Raw genomic sequence first — 21133 nt, 5'->3', positions numbered from 1 at the left:
GATGTAATTCTCTTGTTTAGCATGCATGTATTCTTTGTGCTGAACACTTGGTGCAGAGAAAGGTTTTCATAGTTCTCAGGGCATCTCATTACTGTGTTCTCCTTGTGTTTATGGTCCATTCACTGTTCTAAAGAGATCATTACTGCCTCTTAATCACCACTGCTTTACAGAACAAGAGGAATCACAGAAAGGAGAGATTTAATTCTTTTCACTTTATATTCTGTTGCGAGCAACACCCTCACCCCAGCCTGACCCCTAAGAGGCTGAGGTCAATTTATTTGTCTACATAATAGGAGCGGCTGCTTTATCTGCCTTTTCTTCCAATGTCTCCCTGTAGGTGGATCAACAGAGCTACACAGTGCTGCGGTCTGACAATAACTTTGTGAAGATTACAAACTTGCAGCCCGGAACAGTGTATGTTTTTCGTGTGCAGGCGCTGATGCCGAGTGGCACTGGGTTTTACAGTGAAACCCACGAGTTCCAGACTCTTCCAGATAAAGGTGATGTATTGTTATTGGATTCCCAGATTCTGTAGACACTGTTAGAAGCTAATTCATCAGTTCCCACCACCATCCGGAAAGAATTATTGTATTGCCAATATTCCTGCACTGTTTTAGATCCAAAGTTTGATCAATTGGTTTGATTTGATTTTTTTCCCCGTTTTTATGATTGACTTTTAAAACCACTTGGCCCCTTACAATCTGGTCCAAGGATTGCACCAGCAAATCAAAGGCTCCTGGGCAGCCCTGGCTTGCTCTGTGATGTCTTTGAATCCATTCTGCATTTAGTGCTTTGTAAGTTGCTTGTGCTTGAACATATAAGAAATGAGCACGGAAATAGACTGTTCAGTCCATCTAGCCGGCTCCATGGTTGACTTTCTATCTCAACATCACTCCCCATATCTCCAAGAAACCCCAAATCTCTCTATCTTGGTCTACAATATGTGAATGATGAATCACCACTCCACGTAAAGAATTCCTCCGATATTTATTTGGGTAAAGAATTGAGAGATTCACAATCCTTTGGAAGAAGCCTCTCTGCTCAGTCCCAAGTGATTGTCCCCTTAGCCTGAGACTCTGCTGTGTTCTAGATGTCCCAGGTAGGCTTAAACCATTTCTCAGTGCTTACCTTATCAAGCCACTTCATGTTTCAATTAGAACACGCCTCATTCTTTCTAAACTTCACACAATATTGAGTCCTATTTATCTCCCACCCCACCCCACTCCGGCCTATCACCCTCACCTTGACCTCCTTCCACCTATCCCACCTCCATCGCCCCTCCCCCTAGTCCCTCCTCCCTACCTTTTTATCTCAGCCTGCTTGGCTCTCTCTCTCTTATTCCTGATGAAGGGCTTATGCTCGAAACGTCGAATTCTCTATTCCTGAGATGCTGCCTAACCTGCTGTGCTTTGACCAGCAACACATTTGCAGCTGTGATCTCCAGCATCTGCAGACCTCATTTTTTACTCCTATTTATCTCCTCACAGCACTGCTGTTATATCCTAGGAAGCAATGTAGTGAACCCATGCTCCAAAGTGAGATAGAGGATAAAATGAAGACCATACTGCAAGCATGGTCTTACCAAAGGCTTGTGTGTTTGTAGCAAAGCTACCTTACAAGGGGTTTAAGAGTACATAAGTAAGAAACGGTCTAGCTGTCCGGGTACAGAGGGCAAGTTGCACTCATAACTTTGCACTCCTGCTGATTCCGGGCTGGCAGTACAGCCCAACATTCACTTTCTGGTTCAGTGGGTTTCAAAGTATGTTGGAATGTCATCTGAAATAAACATAAATGATGTTGGGCAAGGAGGGAATTTTTGTGGTGGAAATGTGCAATGAAATGGGAACTTGTGAAGGGTAACAGATTGGATGGAACCCAGTTGAGACAATTATTCCCTTTCTCTCTGCAGGTTCGAATTTGACACTTGTAGTGGGCTTGGTGGTTGGAGGAGTTGTGTTGCTACTGATGCTGTGCATTTTTATCTATATTAAGCGGAGGTGAGTTTTCAACTTATCGCAATCAAAATAGCTACTTCAGTACTTGTGTTTGCATACAATCTGTAACTTTGTGGGTGATAGTCAGAAACTTGTTCCGACAACGTGCAGCCAGTCCATAGTGTAGTCCACTTACATTAGTGTGAATAGTACTCCTATTTTGAAAATCAGGGAGGGTCTGTCTGAGGTAGGACAGAACAAATGGATTGATCAAAGCACGGTCACTTAATTAGTTTGGATGGGGTCACTTTTCCTCCATCTTAACAAAAAAAGGGAAGGTGGTGAAATTTTTTCAGAAAAATATGATAGCATTCATGTATAAACCTAGTTAGAAGCTGAATGTGGGTGAAATTGAGGCACTTCTATTCATTTCTTGCTACTATATAAAACAAGGCTACTTAATTGGTATTAAACGGTCAAAATTAGCATGTACACTCCTGAACTAGGATATAATTTATCTTTTGGAATTTGTTTCCTAGGAAACCAAGTTCCCGGGCACGTCAGGGACCTGAGGATATTTATTTCACCAAACTCCCTGGTACGTCTCACTTGGATAAGGATCCTGCCTCCAGAACACACAATCTAAATGGAAACCAGGAGATGCTATTTTTAACTACCCCAATTTCACAGTTCCCTGGGGTCCTATTTGCAAACTGTCTGTAATACTGACTTAAATATTGAAAAAAGCCGCTTCTTCAAGGCCTTACTAATTATGGTTCCCACTCAGCCTCTGCCACGGGCTTACATGACAACTACTTACAGGGCCCACCCTTCAATAGGCCACTTGGCACTGTTTCGGTAACAGTGCCCCACCCTGCTAGGCCCAGAAGTTTTATTTGGGTATCAGCAGGCCTCTGCACTGTCTTGGTCCACGTGGTTAATCACATTAGCAGTTGCCAATGTTTGTTAGTTTTGCCTGTTATAGAGTCGGATGTACAGCATGGAAACAGACCCTTCGATCCAGCATGTCCATGCCGACCAGCTATCCCAACCCAATCTAGTCCCACCTGCCAGCACCTGGCCCATATCCCTCCAAACCCTTCCTATTCATATACACATCCAAATGCCTCTTAAATGTTGCAATTGCAACAGCCTCCACCACAACTTCTGGCAGCTCATTCTGGACTCTCCCATCCCAGGGAAAAAACTTTGTCTATTTACCTTATCCATGCCCCTCATAATTTAGTAAACTTCTATAAGGTCACCCCTCAGCCTCCGACGCTGCAGGGAAAACAGCCCCAGCCTGTTCAGCCTCTCCCTATAGCTCAAGTCCTCCAACCCTGGTAACATCTTTTCTGAACCCTTTCAAGTTTCACAACATCCTTCTGATCGGAGGGAGACTAGAATTGCACGCAGTATTCCAACAGTGGCCTAACCAATGTCTTGTACAGCTGCAACATGACCTCCCAACTCCAGTACTCAATATTCTGACCAATAAAAGAAAGCATACCAAACACTACCTTCACTATCCTATCTACCTGCGACTCTACTTTCAAGGGGCTATGAAGCTGCACTCCAAGGTCTCTTTGTTCAGCAACACTCCCTAGGACCTTACCATTAAGTGTATAAGTCCTGTTGTTTCCACAGATATGGATTGCACATTGAAATAACGTTTTTTTTGGTGTGCCTCCAGACCAGCTGAAGCCTCTGAAGACCTATGTTGATCCACATACATATGAGGACCCAAACCAGGCTGTCCTAAAATTTGCCGATGAGATTCATCCATCTGCGATAACCAAGCAGAAAGTGATTGGAGCTGGTAGGTAACACTTTATAATGGCAATGAACTAACATTAAATACAAGAACTGAAAATCTAAGCATGTTTTCGAGTGCTGGGAACAGTAATAGTACTAAAACCAGGACTGCGCAATATTGAACCATGGTGCTTCTGCCTAATAGAGCATAAATGTACACCTTGACAAATTCTCTGCTTTGTCCTGGAACAGGTGAATTTGGAGAGGTCTACAAAGGGATTTTGAAGAAGGGACGGAAGGAAATTAGTGTTGCTATTAAAACCCTGAAAGCTGGCTATACAGAGAGCCAAAGGATTGATTTCCTGAGTGAAGCAAGCATCATGGGACAGTTCAGTCACCACAACATCATTCACCTGGAGGGGGTTGTGACCAAATGTGAGTAACTTGGTTAATGAAGCAATACATCCTCTTGAACATGTCAATCAATAAACTCCTTACCAATGTCTTTGGCAGTGACCAAATGAATCAGTCTTATGACAATATTCTTGTCTTTAACACTTTGTGTCTCCTTACAGACAAACCCCTGATGATCGTTACAGAATATATGGAAAATGGAGCACTGGATGCCTATCTCCGGGTAAGAATCTATCTACATTTTGGATTCCTGGTTGGATCCTTATTAGGAGAGAAACTGAAGCATTTTTAAATTGCAGAATGGAAGTTTTTATACATTGCAGTGTTTGGCCTGATTTTGTATGTAGAACAATGTCCTTAATCACATCCCTTGTAACATGCAGCAAGAGATTGTAGTGTAAGAAGGGAGCCTTGCCGACCAGAGAGTGCGTGTATATATCTCCTCCGTTTTACATGTCTCGGTACTTTGATACATTCCAACTCCATACTCCTCCGTAATGCATATATGCAATTGAAAAGCATTTCCTCAGTTTCAGCAAATGTATTGAATTGTCTACCTAAGAGTGAAAGGTTGGCGGAGTATTAGAGTTTTAACTCTTGCAGGTTGATTAGATTAGATTACTTAGATTAGATTACTTAGTGTGGAAACAGGCCCTTCGGCCCAACAGGTCCACACTGACCCGCTGAAGCGCAACCCACCCATACCCCTACATTTATCTCACACTACGGGCAATTTAGCATGGCCAATTCACCTGACCTGCACATCTTTGGACTGTGGGAGGAAACCAGAGCACCGAGAGGAAACCCACTCAGACACGGGGAGAACGTGCAAACTCCACACAGTCAGTCGCCTGAGCAGGAAATGAACCTGGGTCTCTGGCGCTGTGAGGCAGTAGTGTTAACCACTGTGCTGCCCACCATGATGTCACCACTCTCAGAACCCAATGCTCTGGCGTTGAGACACAAGCAGTTCATTACTACAAGCCTTCCTTGTGTCTAAACATTGGAAAGTTCAGGAGCTGACTCTCCTGTGCAGCCTCTGATGTTTGTGTTGGGATCCCTTCAGTTTTTTCTGAAATCATTTTTGGGTTTAGGGACTGATGATTGGGGCTTGTAGCTGGTTAATTAGGTTGTTTTAATTTTGCAATGGTTTTGAATGGTTTTAACTATGGATGAGTTTTTGAGTGTTGTGGAGATTCATGAGTATTCGTTTCTTTGGTTGCAGAGAAATGATGGTGACTTCTCTTCTCTCCAACTGGTTGGAATGCTGCGAGGAATTTCATCTGGCATGAAGTACCTTTCCGACATGAATTATGTACACCGGGATCTTGCGGCCCGTAACATCCTGGTGAACAGTCAGCTGGTTTGCAAAGTGTCAGACTTTGGGCTCTCCCGAGTTTTGGAAGATGACACAGAGGGGACCTACACTACTAGTGTGAGTAATTGTTTGTAATCAGAATGAGTTTAATTGGAAGGGATGGGGAGCGATGAGGATGGAAGCAGATGATTGTTGCATCAATGTGGTGCCAGATGGAGGAAAGAGAAGCATGTTATATTTTGTGGACAGTTAATATCCAAGACCTCATTGGCCAATCATGTTGATGCCTTTGGTAACTTGAATTCAGTAGCTTGTCATATGTAAGAATACCAGGAATTGTTGACTGCAAGAATGGATCTGCTTGTGCCCACTTTTTCTATGGGGTATCTTGTATCAACAATTTGAACTTTAACCCAAAAGCTTTTATTGGTTGTCAACATGACGAGCTGCTGCCTGCAGATGGCATGGCCACAGAGCAGCTAGAATCCAGTTGCGTGATTGAAAATAATCCAGTGCTGAGGGCAATGTACCTGAAGTGTCACAATCTGTACCTGAAACTCATGTGGCAAGCTAAAGTGAGTGATATTAAGATGGGCATTGTTTGAGAGACATCTGACTTCCTGGTGCTATTGATTTAACTGCAAATGGGAAACTGTGATCCTGAGTTGTTGATGTGCTGCTTTCAGGGAGGGAAGATTCCCATCCGCTGGACCGCTCCAGAGGCCATTGCTTATCGGAAGTTTACCTCTGCGAGTGACGTATGGAGCTTTGGCATTGTGATGTGGGAAGTCTTGTCCTATGGTGAGCGGCCTTACTGGGATATGTCCAATCATGAGGTAAGTGGCAGAATTGCCTTAGCAATCAAACTCTAGTCTTACTTTCAACAAATCAAAGATACAGGGCACTGGAAAGTTCAAATATGGCAGGAAATGAGATCATGCAGCCCAGAATTATATCGCTAATACGTAAAAAGGACCGTATTGGAGTAACCGAAGAGAAGAGGTGGTTTGAAGAGCACTGAAAGGCAGGCACATAGCTTGGGAGAACAGGCAATTCAAAGGGAATGAAAGTCCACAAATATAGTAATGTTTGCAGAAGAGATGCTCCAAAACTTGCCCAATTTCATACAACCATTTTGTAATCTATGAAGGAAGAAACCACTACAAAATTAAGCTTTGAAATTATAATAGGAACAAGGCTCTAGTCCTGTGAGGAATTTTGGCTCCACTTTCTCGACACTTTGTTGTTACATTAAAGAAATTTGGCAGTTCTGAAGGTTCTACAGCCTGAATTGCCCCTTGATGTTAATTAAAGTGAGGATTTCAGTGCCAGGTAATGAATATTGTGGGTGGCCATCTTTTTGAAACCATTCCCTACAGACTGTAGAGGCTCAGTCAAAGACTGATTGATTATTTCTAGTTATTAAGATATTAAGGGATGGGAGATTGTGTAGGAAAATTACACTTTTTTGAGGTAGAAGATCAGCTATCATCTCATTGAATGGTGGAGCAGCACAGTGGGCTGAATGGCTTGTCTGTGCTTTCCCATTTCCTATGTTTATGTACACCTGTTGTAGCACTGGTTAGAGGTCTTGACCTCAATCTCTCTCTCTGAAAGTACTTTTACTGCATCAGGTGTGGCAGTTTCCATATGCCAGGAAACCTATCGCTCACCAAAGGTGGATACTCCCGAGACACTAGACTACACATTAAATTAGGAGCCTTGCACTCAGTCAGGCTGAGAAATGTTTGAATTTGTTGCCTTCCTTTATAGATGATATCTTGATTGTGTCCCTGTGGTCTGTGAGATTGTAGGCAGACAGCACTTGCCCACGTCCTGGGTTGTTAATTTTGGCTTCCTCTCTTTTGTCTCTGCTGTAGGTGATGAAATCGATAAATGAAGGATTCCGCTTGCCTGCTCCGATGGACTGCCCCTCTGCCATCTACCAGCTGATGATGCAGTGCTGGCAACAGGAGAGGACCAAGCGACCCAAATTCTGTGACATTGTCAACATTCTCGACAAATTGATCCGTAACCCTGACTCCCTGAAAAACATTGCGGATTTTGATCCACGGTAGGTCTTGTGGGATGGGACTTTGACCCAGACTCTGTTCAGAAGAGCTGACAGTTGCTGAATCTTAATACACTTTCACTTTGATCCCTAATCTTGTTAGTTAGTTTTAGAAGGGACATGAGTGGTCCATGGATATGATTTCATTGGCAGCTAAAGACCAACACCAGTTCCATCAATGCCAACTTTGATAATACAATTAAGTTTTTGGAGCATCTTTTGATAACCACACAATTGATTAATTGAAGACTTTCTTCATTATCATGCGGGAGTTGCCTAACATATCTTGCAGATTGATCCTGTTGGGTTTGTGTTGCTGTGATGTCTGATTTACCCAAATGTCCAATAATATCGGACTATGATTGAGAGCGCACAGAAGGGTCATCCCTCATCGAATGTCTGCACTTGCTAACTGAGCAGTTTTGGGGGTGGGGGGGGGGGGAGGGGGAGGGGAAGGTTTTGTCTGTGTGTAATGTCTTGAGTTTCTGCCATGTTCCATAAAGAACAAGAGACCAAATCTTTCTTCTCTTACAAGAAAGTATTATTCTCTAACCATTTCCCACAAAATGTCCACAAGGTTACTCTCTAGCACTGCCAAAGGAACATGAATGTGTAAGAATTGAGTGACCTCTGTGTGTGAAACAAACAAGCACTCTGGTGAATAAATGAGTTGTTTTGAACAAATACTTGCAGCTAGCCGTACTGGTGCCAGGCAATTACTAATATAGCTCTGACTCTGGTTCCACAATGGTGAGTGTACCAATCTGGTTCTGTTAGGTGCTGGTTTAGATTTGTTGCCTTGCATATATGCTCTTGGTAATGAAATCTCAGTGCTGGCAAGGGTCCAACGGTGTACTTGATAGCTCTGTAGTCCCAGAAGCGCACATTCGTGATCCAGGTGCATGAACAATAGAAAGCCCACAGAAACTCCTGTCTTAGTAATGGCTGTGGGCAATTTAATCAGGGCCCATCCACCCAGGCCTGTCTGTCTAGCTTGGGACAGAAATTGAGCATTTGCTGAAAGTGTGCTTATGAACTTGAACAGCCTCGTTATTAGCCTCTGCAGTGAACTGGCCGTCTTTGTTTTCTGATATTTAACCCCTCACTGCCGTGGTTTGCAGTTACTCCTAAGCTTGAGGCCATCCTGAGTCAGGCTAACTTTTAGCGGAGATTAACAGGCCCTAAGTAAGATTTAAGGATCCTCTGTCACCCACTGGGTACTGGATATGAACCAGACTCCAGTAAAACCTGTCAATCCTGCTGTGTCAATTAAAACATTCCAAAGGAAATCACGTAGCTTTCTGCTTCAGCAGATTAAAGGGACATAGTTGATCAAATGCTGTGTGTGATGCAATGATACCTGTTCTTCAGTCCTGGATGAAAATAAATCTGAACTGAATTGAGTGAAGATACAGAAATTAATTGTTAATTGCCTTTGATTTGAATATCAGGGAAGTATTGCAAAATAACTTTATTTTTGGGAGGTTTAAGGGGTGGAATTCATCACCAGTGAAGGGGAGCCACAGGAAACTAGGCCACCTGGTGATGCCAAGTGTCAGCCTGACCAAGAGGGTAGCTCTGTGTACAACTCTGAGCTGGTTTAACAACAGGAATCATGACCGCCACTTCTGAGACATTATTTACAGTGTTGCTGTAGCTGAATTTAGCCCACACATAAAGAAATTGTGCATCCCAAACTTGTGAATAAATTCTAATCGCTGATCTCCTGGCTCTCTGCAGAGTATCCATCCGGCTGCCTAGCACGAGTGGTACTGATGGTATGATCTTCCGTACTGTCAATGAGTGGTTGGACTCTATCAAGATGGGACAGTACTTGGAGAATTTTATGTCAGCTGGGTACAACACCATGGAGCATATTGTTCAGCTAACTACAGAGTAAGTACATTGGAGCCAGCAGTTCAGGCACTGCTGTGTTGCTCCCTATAGATGGTGCTAATAGCTCCTGCTCTAATTCGTTGTGAGGTCGCTGATTTATCACCATGGTTTTTCTGTGTGCGTCCAAACCAGTTCTGACTGTCCCCAGAGACTCTGAATCTATCTATCTGTCTGTCATGCATTACTGAACAGCTTTGCCTATGGTTTTCTATAACTTTTCAAAAGTGGCACTCACTTTCTGGGAGGTGATGCTCCAGTGAGTTGAGGACCCATCACTGCAGTGCCTGTAGTGCTCCGTCTTTGGAGAAATGCACATGGAATTCTCTCCTCTACCTTTCATCAGTTTGCAACTTGAACCCATTAATGTGAAAAGATGGTTTAATGGGGGAGATGTTGGCACAGTGGTAAAATCACTGGGTTAATACTCCAGAGGCTTGGCCTAATCCCGGGGAGGCTGAAACCAAAGTACTGGAGGAATTCAAGGTCTGGTAGCATCTGTGCATCATTTTGACAGAGGTCTGTTGGACTCTGTGTTTCTCTCTCCACTGCTACTGGACCCACTGAGTTTCTCCATTGCTTTTTGAATTAATTGCAGGTTTCCAACTTCTGCAGTACCTTGCTGTTATATTAGTGCTTTTGGGGGCGGGCGGGGGGGGGGAGAGAGAGAGAGAGAGAGAGAGAGAAAATAGGTTCAGATCCTACCTTGGCTGCTGGTGGAATTTAAATTCAGTTAATAAAATGTAGAATTCTCAAGCTTGTCTCAGTTCTTATGGTAACAACTATCATCAATTTTTTTTGTTTTTAAAAGAAAAATCTGGTCCACTAATGTTCTTTTCAGGACCAAAATCTACTATAAGACCATAAGACATAGGAGTGGAAGTAAGGCCATTCGGCCCATCAAGTCCACTCTGCCATTCAATCATGGCTGATGGGCATTTCAACTCCACTTACCAGCATTCTCCCCGTAGCCCTTAATTCCTCGAGACAACAAGAATCTGTCAATCTCTGCCTTGAAGACATTTAGCGTCCCGGCCTCCACTGCACCCTGTGGCAATGAATTCCACAGGCCCACCACTCTCTGACCTGACTTCGCTTACATGTGATTCCATACCCACAGCAATGGGGATAATATTGTGACTGTGAAATCATCCCCTCAGTTCAGGAGTAGGCAACATTTTGGTGGCCTTATCAGTAACACCCACATCCCAGGAGAGAAAGTGGGCTCAAACCAAGTCTCGAGTTAGAGAAAATGTTTACTTCCCTGGATTCTTTCTTATGGATATGTAGGCACTTCAGGATGTACGATTAATCTAACTCCATCTTAGCCGGAGAGAAGTTATCACTTGACTAAATAAATAAATCCATCTGGCCCTGCAGACTATAATAAACATTGCATGCAGCTTGCTATGCAGTAAGACTGGTGCTGTACCCCATTGTTAGAATGACAGGCCAGCAGCAAGAGGCTTGTCACAGAAGTGAAAGCATACCCTGGTCCCTAAACGTGACAGAATCTACTGTCAAGTCTGAGCATTGTGAGAAAGCTTGGCCTTTTATTTCATACTGTAACAGCGAGACAAACCTGTGATGGGCCCGTGGAAGTGATTGGAGCAGACTGAAATAAAACACACACGCACAATCAGTGCTTTTCTTTAATATTTAAAAAGTGAGGGGGAAGGGGAAAGAAGATGATAAAGCAAGAAAAATAGGATGTGAGGACAAAATGCTTTTACAAACCAGGTTTTGTTTATCTTTTATTTCAAAAATATACTTTATTTATAAAAATAGCTTTTATATATATAGTCCCTAAAGCAATTCAGTTCTGTGCAGCAGTGTATGGAGAAACAAACATTGGAGTATGACCCTATCTCGCAGACGAACTAAAGATCTGCCTCCCTCTGCCTCCCTCTCTCAAGCATTTGAGGCACCAGAAGAATCCGACAGCTCAACAGGCCCCCATCAAACAGTGGCCTTTCCCCACTGTCCCAAGGTTTAGTGCACCCCTCAGCCAGGTAGTGGTTTGCCTTAGAATGTGCCAGGCTGCAACACCTCAGTCGAGGTCAACTTTGTTCTGGAAGATGCAGGTTTTGCTGTTTACACTAGTCCACAGAAATGCCAGTCTCTCAACTGGCATCTTTTTGAAAAGTATTTTACTCTACTCTAGGTGGAGAACTACACTTAAGTTAGGCAGATTGTGTTCTTCGGTGTTGGCTAGATGAGTCAAGGTACCTGAGGAGATGAGTGGCATGTTTCTGGGACCTAAATATCAGGGTGTAGCAGAGAAAAAAAACGAATCTTTCTATAGAGACTTGAAACAAACAATGGAGGAATTTGCATTATTACTGTAAACCGAGCAAGTGAAACAAGCTGTGATCGTCTTACAAAATGCATTTGACCTGCAATCGGAGTGTTTGCTCGCCAAACAGGAAATGTCAGGTTCTGTCTCCATGGAGATGAGGACAAGTGGAGGTGGAGAACAAAGGGAGCCAATTTAGTTTGTCCCCTCCCTCATTTGGGGGAATGCAACCAGTGAATGGAAAATGACCTGTTCTTTCCCAAGTTGCACTGGGCCATCCTTGGCTAAAGCTGATCTATGTGGGCAATCTTCAGTGGTGTCTGCAGTTTATGAAATGACTGCAGATGTTGGCTTGTGAATACTTTTATCATTGGCATCAGTGAGACAACACCTGGAGATCTGGGCACAATATTGTTCTCCATTATTGGCAGAAGAATGTCAGTATATTAGAAACAGTTCAGAATAGATTGACTAGATTAATAGCTGGAATGGCTGGGTTGCTTTGAGGAAAGGTCAGACAAGCTAGTCTGGTATCACTGGGGTTTGGAAGGATAAGTAGCAACTTGATTGAAACATAGGATCCTGAGGGGTCCTGACAGTGTGGGCATGGCCAGGATGATTTGTGTGAGAATATAGAACTAGAGGGTCTCTGTATTTAAGAAATAAAAATCAGGGTGAGGAGAAATCTTATAGGGTTGAGTGTCTTTCAAACTGTCTCTGAAAAGGTGTTTTTTTAAAGGCAAAAGCAGTTTGGTTTTCAGCTGTGCGTCTCTTGAGTATATAGATGGGAGTTCAGGCATGATCCTGTTGAATGGTGGAGCAAACTCAAACGACCGAATGGCTTGCTACTCTTGTGTGTTTGATATCCCCTTCATCTGCTATTTGACATTAAGTCATTATAAAATGGGATGTCCAATTCCTTTTTGAAAGCATCACTGCAGATGTATTTCAATGCTAACACTAAGCTAGCTTCATTTCTTGGATGTAGTTCTATAATAACTGGATTCGGTAAGATTTCCACTGCTTGTTATTTCTTGCATCTATATGTTAAACCCAAATTATACTCTTGTTGTGCAGCTAAAATTTATTTGCCAAGTGGTTCCACATGACTCAGTGCCATCGTACTGATGGAGACTAGCTGTATCCCACTGTTAGAAACGGTTCAGTTGGTATCCTTTTACTGCTGAGTCACAAGGTTTAGTTCAAGACCCACATCAGGACTTGAACATAAAGCTCAAGGCTGACATTCCAGTGCAGTACTGAGGGAGTGCTATACTGTTGATGGTACTGCGTTTTGGAGGAACTGGAGCTCTGTTGGCTGCTCAGATGGATGTTTGGAAAAAATTCCATGCCACTATCAGTGAAAGAGCAGAGGGGTTATTACTAGTGTCCTGTCCAATGTTTTATCTCCTTAATCAATATCACTGAAGTAGATCATCTGGCCATTATCACAATGGTGTTTGTATGAGCCTTCTGTGTGTAAACAGGCTGCTGCTTTTTCTTGTGGTGTGACAGTGACTACATTGGGACTTTATTGTGCAAAGTGCTATATGAATGCTGTTCTTTTAAATAAAGGCCTATGCTAACTTTGTTCTTTAAAATTAATTCAGAGATGTGAAGAAGATTGGAGTCCGGTTACCAGGGCACCAGAAGCGGATTGCTTACAGCATCCTGGGACTGCAGGAACAGGCTAGCAGCATGGGTGTATACACAGTATGAACTGTTCCTGTACACTGCACCGAGGGGGCTAAACCCCCCCACCCCCCACCCCCCCCTCCACAAGACCTTTCCAAACATCTCTTGATACTTGAATCGAACAGCAACCCTGCATGTGAGTGCTGGAAGGATCCAGTGCTGGAGAAAACCTCTTATTTTAACTTTTTTTAAAAAAAGGAAAAAAAAAACTGCAAGAGATTTAAGAAGAGACAAAGGCATCAGCACGTGGACCTCACTACTCCCCTCATTGGTGCTTGGGATTCCAACTGACAAGTGACCAACATGATTGTGTTAGGAAGAGGGGGAACATTCCAGATGCCCTACAGCCAAAGTGGCTTTAACTGAATTGCTGAGTTGGTGCAGTGTGTACCCGTGGAGGGAATGAACAACTTTATTTGGATCTAGCAGCATCCATTTTGACTGTGCAGTTTAGTCAATATCTGATTGGTTGGTTTGTTGGCTTCTTCTCTAATTAGAGAGTCGAGTACTCAGTAACAGGATCATTTGAGGAAGTGTCTCCTCGCCTAACATCTGCTTCAGAGTCACCTCTATAAAAGTTAAGACTCTTGTCAGGAAAAGCACTTGCTTTTTGAACTGTTTCCTATTTATAGGGGTTTGAAGGACCAGTTGGGTGGCATTAAAGCAGGCTGAAGTGAACAGGTGGCATATAGATCATTGTTCCAAATAATTTTGTATAAATGTAGTTTAAACAATGCCAGTTTAGAGAAACCAGTGTGGAAAGTGAACCAGCTAAATCCCAAGCAGCATTTGCAGTTGCTTGAATCTGTAGATAATTTTGGTCCTATTGAATGATTTCCCCGTGGAATGGTGCAGACCCAAACTCCCTTGCTTTGGGCTGTAATGTACCGTGTGTCAGTGTGTGCGTCTGTGTCAGTGTGTGCGTGTCTGTGCAATGAGGCACTGGACATGGTCCCTGGATGATGGGCTGGTTGTTTCAAACCCATTAGTACTGGTGACCATTGGGCAAAACACCATCTGTTTAATGAGGGGCAGGTCATCCAAACAATTGCTGTCATGTGCCAATCAACCAGTTCAAAGACTACCTCTCAGCTACCCGCAGCTGCAGTAAAGCGTACTTTTGACTGTTTTCTGATACAAGCTGCCAACAATGTGCCACATTGCTAAATCCCAAAGATAAACAAATTCCCATGTGTCTGATCTCCACATCCTGCAAACATTCCCATTTCAAAGATTCCCCTGCCCTTTTTCTGTGTAATTGTAATGCACTTCGGTAATGATCTATAACCAAAATAGCAATAAAGGTTGTTACCTTTTTGGGTTTGGGGGAATGCACATCTAAGTGGTAGATTTGCACATAGCATTGAGGGGAAATCCTTTATTTTTCAAATCCATGTTTTTCTTAAAGTTTTAAAGAGTGACTTTGCACAGCTTAGATTCCTATAAAATCAGGACATTTGAAAAATATATATATATAGTGAGTCTCTTCTGAAATTAGACACTTTTGCTCTTGTTTTAAGAAAAGGAAAATGTTTTATTTAAACTGTATTTATTCTGTGCTTTCCTCCAAAACTTTGTTAATTTATTTAACTCAATTTAATTTGCTGTCCTGGCAGCAAAACTTTCTCCTTTTTTATTGTCTGTAATTTGCTTTGTATTTAGAAAATGATTTATTTATTCAGACTAAGGTGGAGAAGGCTCCTTGCCCAACAAGTTTTTTTTGTAATAAAAGCTGGTGTACTGGTCTCGAGCGTCTCTTGATTTTCCTTTCTCTCTAGCTTTTAATGTATGTTTGGTACAGTGCAAGTTGCTACTGCTGTTTTGAGATTACACTGCAATAAAATCGTAAATAAATCTTGCAGAGCATATTATAGATGCGTTTGCACTAAGTATTGCAAAGCTCCAGATGTTCCACTATCCAATCTTATTTTGAGCTGCCGCATGATAATGTTCCCACTTGGATTGTCCCATTCTGCTGAAAGTGAATAACCAATTGGAAAATTCTGTGAACAAGTGTTCTGGACATCTAGGGGTTGTTGTTTGAATGAAATTTATAATGACCCACTGGTCAGACTGCACCTTTTTTTTAACTGGGGTATGACGTTTCTGTGATCGTGCTGTTGCTGTGCCTGGAGAGCTGGCCTTGTGGCTAGTTGCTAGGACTTCCCAATTAGTAAGCCTATAGTCTGCAGTCAAAAACCCATCTATACTGGTAAGCCTTTATTAGCATCCTTCAGTGTTTGTCTGAGTGTCTAGGCCTTGAGCACAAGTGGAGGACATTCAACCCAATTGGTTGTCTGTGGGATTAATGGGAGAAGGCATGTGAAATAAATAATCTGAGATACCGTTGGGGCAAGAGTTCTGGAGAAGAGTTAATTGCGTTAAGGTAGATCTTCCATTTTAATGAGATGCAGATACTCTGAGCCAAGTGGACTGGAGTCATGGAGCTTTGTATTTGGAGGAAAACAACACAACTACCATGCTCTGTGTTTAGTAGAGAGCACTGATGTATTAGTAACTAGGTTCGGAACCTCCAGTAATTGCACACGAATATTAAGTTACCCATTTATCAACGAAACTGTTCAATAATGAAAGGACATGAGCAACTTCACCCTATCTCATGACTTGGTCCCTTTCACAGCCTGTCCATTCTGGTTTGTGATTCATGTAGCTGGATTCTAGCCAGTATAGTTGAATATATTTAATTGCCAATTTCTTTCTGCAAGGCTAAAATTTCAGTTAACTAATTCTAAAAGAGCAAGCAATTGTGTGCATTCAGTAAGTGCGAGCTCTGGCTAAAAAGCCTTTGTCCAAGTGGCTGCCTTTTATGGTTATCCAGAAAAATGATTTGAGTTCCGAGTCAACCCGGTGTAGAATAATACACAGCGCAAGGAGCCGACAATTTGATCTAAATATCTCTGGTTTGAGCCTCCACCTTCAGGCCAGTCATGGCTTGGGAAGCTTGAAGATCTAATCAGCTGGCTGTAGTGAGATGGAGGTTGCAACATTAAGTCCATATTAATGCTCCCCTCATTTGTGCTTCAGAAAATTCCAGCTGAAATACTCTCAAGAGCCAACATGGGGGATGTACAGCGGTGTGTTATTTCCAACAGCAGAACCAGAATTCTGTGCCATTTTGTAACATTTGTCCCATGATTACAATTTAAAATTTAAATGTTTCTGTGGTGGGAGATACTTCTATTGGCAAAGATTAGAGTGGTGCTGGAAAAGCACAGCAGGTCAGGCAGGATACGAGGAGCAGGAAAATCGATGTTTTGGGCAAAAGCCCTTCATCAGCAAGCTATTGGCAAAACTAGTTGGCAATTGGGTATTTATAGGTGAATCTGGATAAACTGGCTTTGCTTGCTCTCTGATTATCTTCTCTAAGGGGTTCTGTGGACTAGTCTCTTACTCAGTTGCTAACAGTGTGACCCTGTAGGTTCTTATGGCAACAAACCGAAAGCTGTGTGATGAGAATGAGCCCATGAATTCCACCCCCTCTCCCCTTACCTCCCAAGAAGTGGTGAGAAGGGAGCCTTTATAATTCCTTCCATTGACCCCAATCAAAACATCAACTACTGCCCACTGGGCTCCTTCCAGTTTGACCTCCAAATCTGGCATTGCATATGTAGCTAGGGACATTGCAGAAATGGTTTGTAGCAACTGTGTTCCAATTTAATTCCCTCTTCGTCCCTCTTATGAGCTTCACATCTTCCCCCATTGTCTTTCTTCTGTCGACCATCAATCTCAGGACCCTGTTGTTGTATAAATGAAAATTCCATATCCCTCCATTGAGTGTCCACCCATTGCCATTCCCCCTTTGATCCTATCCCTGCCTTGCATCATCGTTAAGATGATTGTTGGATACTTTGGACCATGCTATTCAATTATCCCAACTTCAAAGTGGACCTGCCTCCCATCAAAGCGCAGCAGATCAAGGAGCAGGAGAATCGACGTTTCGGGCATGAGCCCTTCTTCAGGAATGAGGAAAGTGTGCCAAGCAGGCCAAGATAAAAGGTATCTTAGCCTGCCTGGCACACTTTCCTCATTCCTGAAGAAAGGCTCATGGCCGAAACGTCGATTCTCCTGCTCCTTGGATGCTGCTTGACCTGCTGCGCTTTTCCAGCAACACATTTTCAGCTCTTGATCTCCAGCATCTGCAGTCCTCACTTTCTCCTGCCTCCCATCAAGTGAAATCGTGTACGTGTCCTCTCTATCAGCCAATATCCAGTCAACAGACCCACATGTGGGCAGAAATGACCCTGTTCTCTGGGCTGCCTTCTCTCTACATTTTGACTGACAGTCCCCAGCTGCAGCCAAGGACCCAGACCTTCCCACTTCAGTGACCTATACTGTTGACCCCAACTTCTGCCTTCCTTGGCTCCCTTGCCTACTCCTCTGTACCCCTGACCCCACTCCGAACCCTCCTGCCTTCCCCCTTCCTGATCCCTAGCTCCCACACAGGCTGCAGCTCTCACTTGTCATATGGACTTTAATAAGAAAAACCCCTGACCTCAATCACAGCTGCTCAGAGAAAACTGTCGACTGTCCCTTTTAACCAAATGTAAACCGGGTTCAACTAGATCCTCTGTTCCGCTGATTTTGATTTGAAGATCGGACTTCTTTTTATGTAGAGTCATTAATACAAAATTTAATGTGCAACAGGATTATAAACATGCAATCGCTGTGGGAAGCTTAACATGCCACAGACATGTAACTGACTTTAATTGCCTCTCAAGCCACCATTTAAAAAATAGAAATTTTACATCCCCCTTAGTTCAGTCACACTGCACACCATGCTTTCTGTAAGCTCCATTGAAGGTTCCCACACAAATTATGATTTTTCTGTTTCCGTCTACGTAATAAATCTGCTATCCCTCCATCCAATCTCCCAGCCAGCAGCATTGTAAAATGGGAGCTAAAACTGATTTCCTCAATCAACCTGCCCACTCCATGTGTACGTACACACACACACACACACACACACACACACACAGTCCTCCAATGGAGATTTCATTGAGATGTAGCCAAATCTTCCACTGAAAGGGAGACTGGCCCTGGCCTCATGACCCCCATTACTACCCCATCATTGTTGTCCTCTCTCAAAGAGGTGTACAGCATTGAAACAGATCCTTTGGTCTAACTCATCCATGTAGATCAGACATCCTAAACTCACCCAGTCCTATTTTCCAACATTTGGTTCATATCCCTCAAAACCCTTCCCATTTATATACCCATCCAGATGCCTTTTAAGTGTTTTATCGTACCCACCTATTCCACTTCTTCCTCCGCACCTACTCAATCTGACCTTGTTCCTCTCCCTACCTCTCCCAGAAATTTGGGAGCAGGGACAAAGGGTGGTGATGAGTCCTTTAAGAGGTGAGGTGATAGTCTGAAGACCTCGTTCTCAACCTGAGTCAGTAAAATAATTGGCTAATCTTAGATGAGTCACAATAGCCACGTTGATTTTGGTAACATAAGTGGATAATTTCTTGTGATTTATGATGTGGAAGAGGAATCACTTGCCAACTTTCTGACCATGTCCTTGTCTACACAAGGATCATGAATCAAGCCACAAATTCCTGTGTGACAGGAAACAAGGCCATAGAGGTCACATTTGGTCAAGTCATTTGGGTGTTGTGTACTGAGATAGAGGCTTGAAATGTCCATGCAAGTTACCTGCAGAGAGATTGGACCAGCCTTTTGTGTAAAATCAATTGCAATTTGTACGAAATGTGCTATCAATGTTGTGTTGTGTTGCCATCATCTTCCCAGACCGTGGAGGCTACTCTCTTATTAGAGAGAAGTGACTGGTGGTGATTTAAGCTGAGAGCCATCAGACCTCAGGCAAGGGAAGAGGTTGAGAAGGAGAATTCTTCATGGTAACCTCAAACCCGGTTATGGGAATTGAACCCAGGCTGTTGGCATCACACTTCTGTAAACCAACAATCCAACCAACTGAGCAGCAAATACAGTAGCGCATACGAGGGCACATATGCAAAGGATGCAATCTCCAGCACAGATTACGAAGAGATATTGAGATGATATCCCAAGTTAAATAATGGGCAATACAGGAATCCTCTTTGCTATAAAATGTGGGGATCATTTATAGATGTGATTAATGCTGCTTAACTTAAGAGAATATCTGTAATAGACCTGAAATTTCTGAGATCCCAGATGGTCTAGTAAGGCAGCTGGGTGGGTACATAAATAGGAAGGGTTTAGAGGGATATGGACTAAATACTGGCAAATTTAGGATATCTGGTTGGCATGAACGAGTTGGACTGAACGGTTTGTTTCCTTGCTATACATCTCTATGACATTATTAAGTGCGGTGCAGATGTTCACATTGACAATTTGAAATGAAAATTTTTAATTCCAGTTCCAAAGGGATTAATTCTGTACAATGAAAATGAGGATTCCAGGTGTCTCCAAACATCATCCCTTAGAAGTCTTGATCTGCTGATGACAGCCCACATTAACAACCTCATTATATCAGTTCTACCAGAGGGTAATGACAAGCAAATAACATACTATTGCCAACAAGCTTCTAGGTAAACTGCTTTTTGAGAGATTTTTAATATTATAACCAGTAAACACAATGCAGCCACATGATTCAAAGTACCTGGGAACAAAGGCAGACAATGTGACAACAGTTACTTGCAGCAGAAGGTTCCTTTTATCAGCACCTTGTCAGGAGTGCATTGCAGAGCTGTCAAAGTATCAATAAGCAAGTGAGTGTCAAACCAATAAAACAAATTCCCACTGACAGAAGTAGTAGTTTGTTAATTGCATTTCGTCAGCCCTTCATTATCACTCCTTCATCATCAATATAAACAGGTAATCACGCAAACAACAAAATCTACAGCTCACTACGCTTTAGGATTATAACAGTTTTACTACATCCAGCTGTGCTCTGTCTATAGAGATTTCATCATTTCCAATGTTTTTCTCCACTATAGAATCTCCACAGAGCTGGTTAAGTGTCACACCAATTCATTTTTTTATATTGGATCTTTGCTTATCGTCCACCATTCCTCAGCACACAAATAGGTCTCCAAGCTCAACTCTGAGTTTTGTTTGTTTCCTGTTTATTAGTTATCGAGTCAGAGTCATAGAGCTGTACAGCATGGAAACACCCAACCCGTCCATGCTGACCCTGGAGTGAGAGAGTCATAGAGATATACAGCACGGAAACAGACCTCTCGGTCCAACTCATCCATGCTGACTAGATATTCCAACCTAATCTAGTCCAATTTGCCAGCACTTGGCCCATATTCCTCTAAACCCTTCCTATTCATTTACCCATCTAGATGCCTTTTAAATGCTGTAATTGTACCATCCTCCACCACTTCCTGTGGCAGCTCATTCCATACATGCACCCCCCTCTTTGTGAAAATGTTGCCCCTTAGGTCCCTGTTATATCTTTCCTCTCTCACCTTAAACCTATGCCCTCTACTTCTGGACTCCCCCATCCTGGGGAAAATACCTTGTGTATTCATGTCCCCCATTAATTTATAAATCGCTATAAGGTTACTGTTCAGACTCCGATGCTCCAGGGAAAATAATCCCAGGCTAATCAATCTCTCCCTACAGGTCAAATCCTCCAATCCTGGCAATATCCTTGGAGATCTTTTCTGAACCTTTTCAAGTTTTGCAATATCCTTCCAATAGCAGAGAAATCAGAACTAAATGCAGTATTCTAAAAGTGGCCTAAACAATGTCCTGTACAGCTGCAACATGACCTCTAGCTCCTA

The 21133-nt window shown here is 42.9% G+C and overlaps 1 protein-coding gene across 2 annotated transcripts in view; it reads left to right on the top strand.

Moving 5' to 3' along the window:
- The window catches only part of epha2b (eph receptor A2 b), a 47149-nt gene extending 32028 nt beyond the window's left edge, over positions 1-15121 (top strand). For both annotated transcript variants that reach the window (XM_060852142.1, XM_060852141.1), the window contains exons 7-17: positions 338-500; positions 1910-1997; positions 2474-2532; positions 3628-3753; positions 3942-4124; positions 4265-4326; positions 5329-5538; positions 6108-6257; positions 7302-7495; positions 9233-9388; positions 13292-15121. In XM_060852142.1, the coding sequence (XP_060708125.1) occupies positions 338-500; positions 1910-1997; positions 2474-2532; positions 3628-3753; positions 3942-4124; positions 4265-4326; positions 5329-5538; positions 6108-6257; positions 7302-7495; positions 9233-9388; positions 13292-13400 (1500 nt within the window). In that variant the 3' untranslated portion in view covers positions 13401-15121. The remainder of the gene's footprint in view (positions 1-337; positions 501-1909; positions 1998-2473; positions 2533-3627; positions 3754-3941; positions 4125-4264; positions 4327-5328; positions 5539-6107; positions 6258-7301; positions 7496-9232; positions 9389-13291) is intronic.
- Positions 15122-21133: the final 6012 nt, after the last annotated feature.

The sequence above is a fragment of the Hemiscyllium ocellatum genome, chromosome 37 (genome assembly GCF_020745735.1).
Source record: "Hemiscyllium ocellatum isolate sHemOce1 chromosome 37, sHemOce1.pat.X.cur, whole genome shotgun sequence".
Taxonomy (NCBI): Eukaryota; Metazoa; Chordata; class Chondrichthyes; order Orectolobiformes; family Hemiscylliidae; genus Hemiscyllium; species Hemiscyllium ocellatum.
The sequence above is the reverse complement of the archived record's forward strand: the minus strand, read 5'-3'. Positions and strand labels throughout refer to the sequence as shown.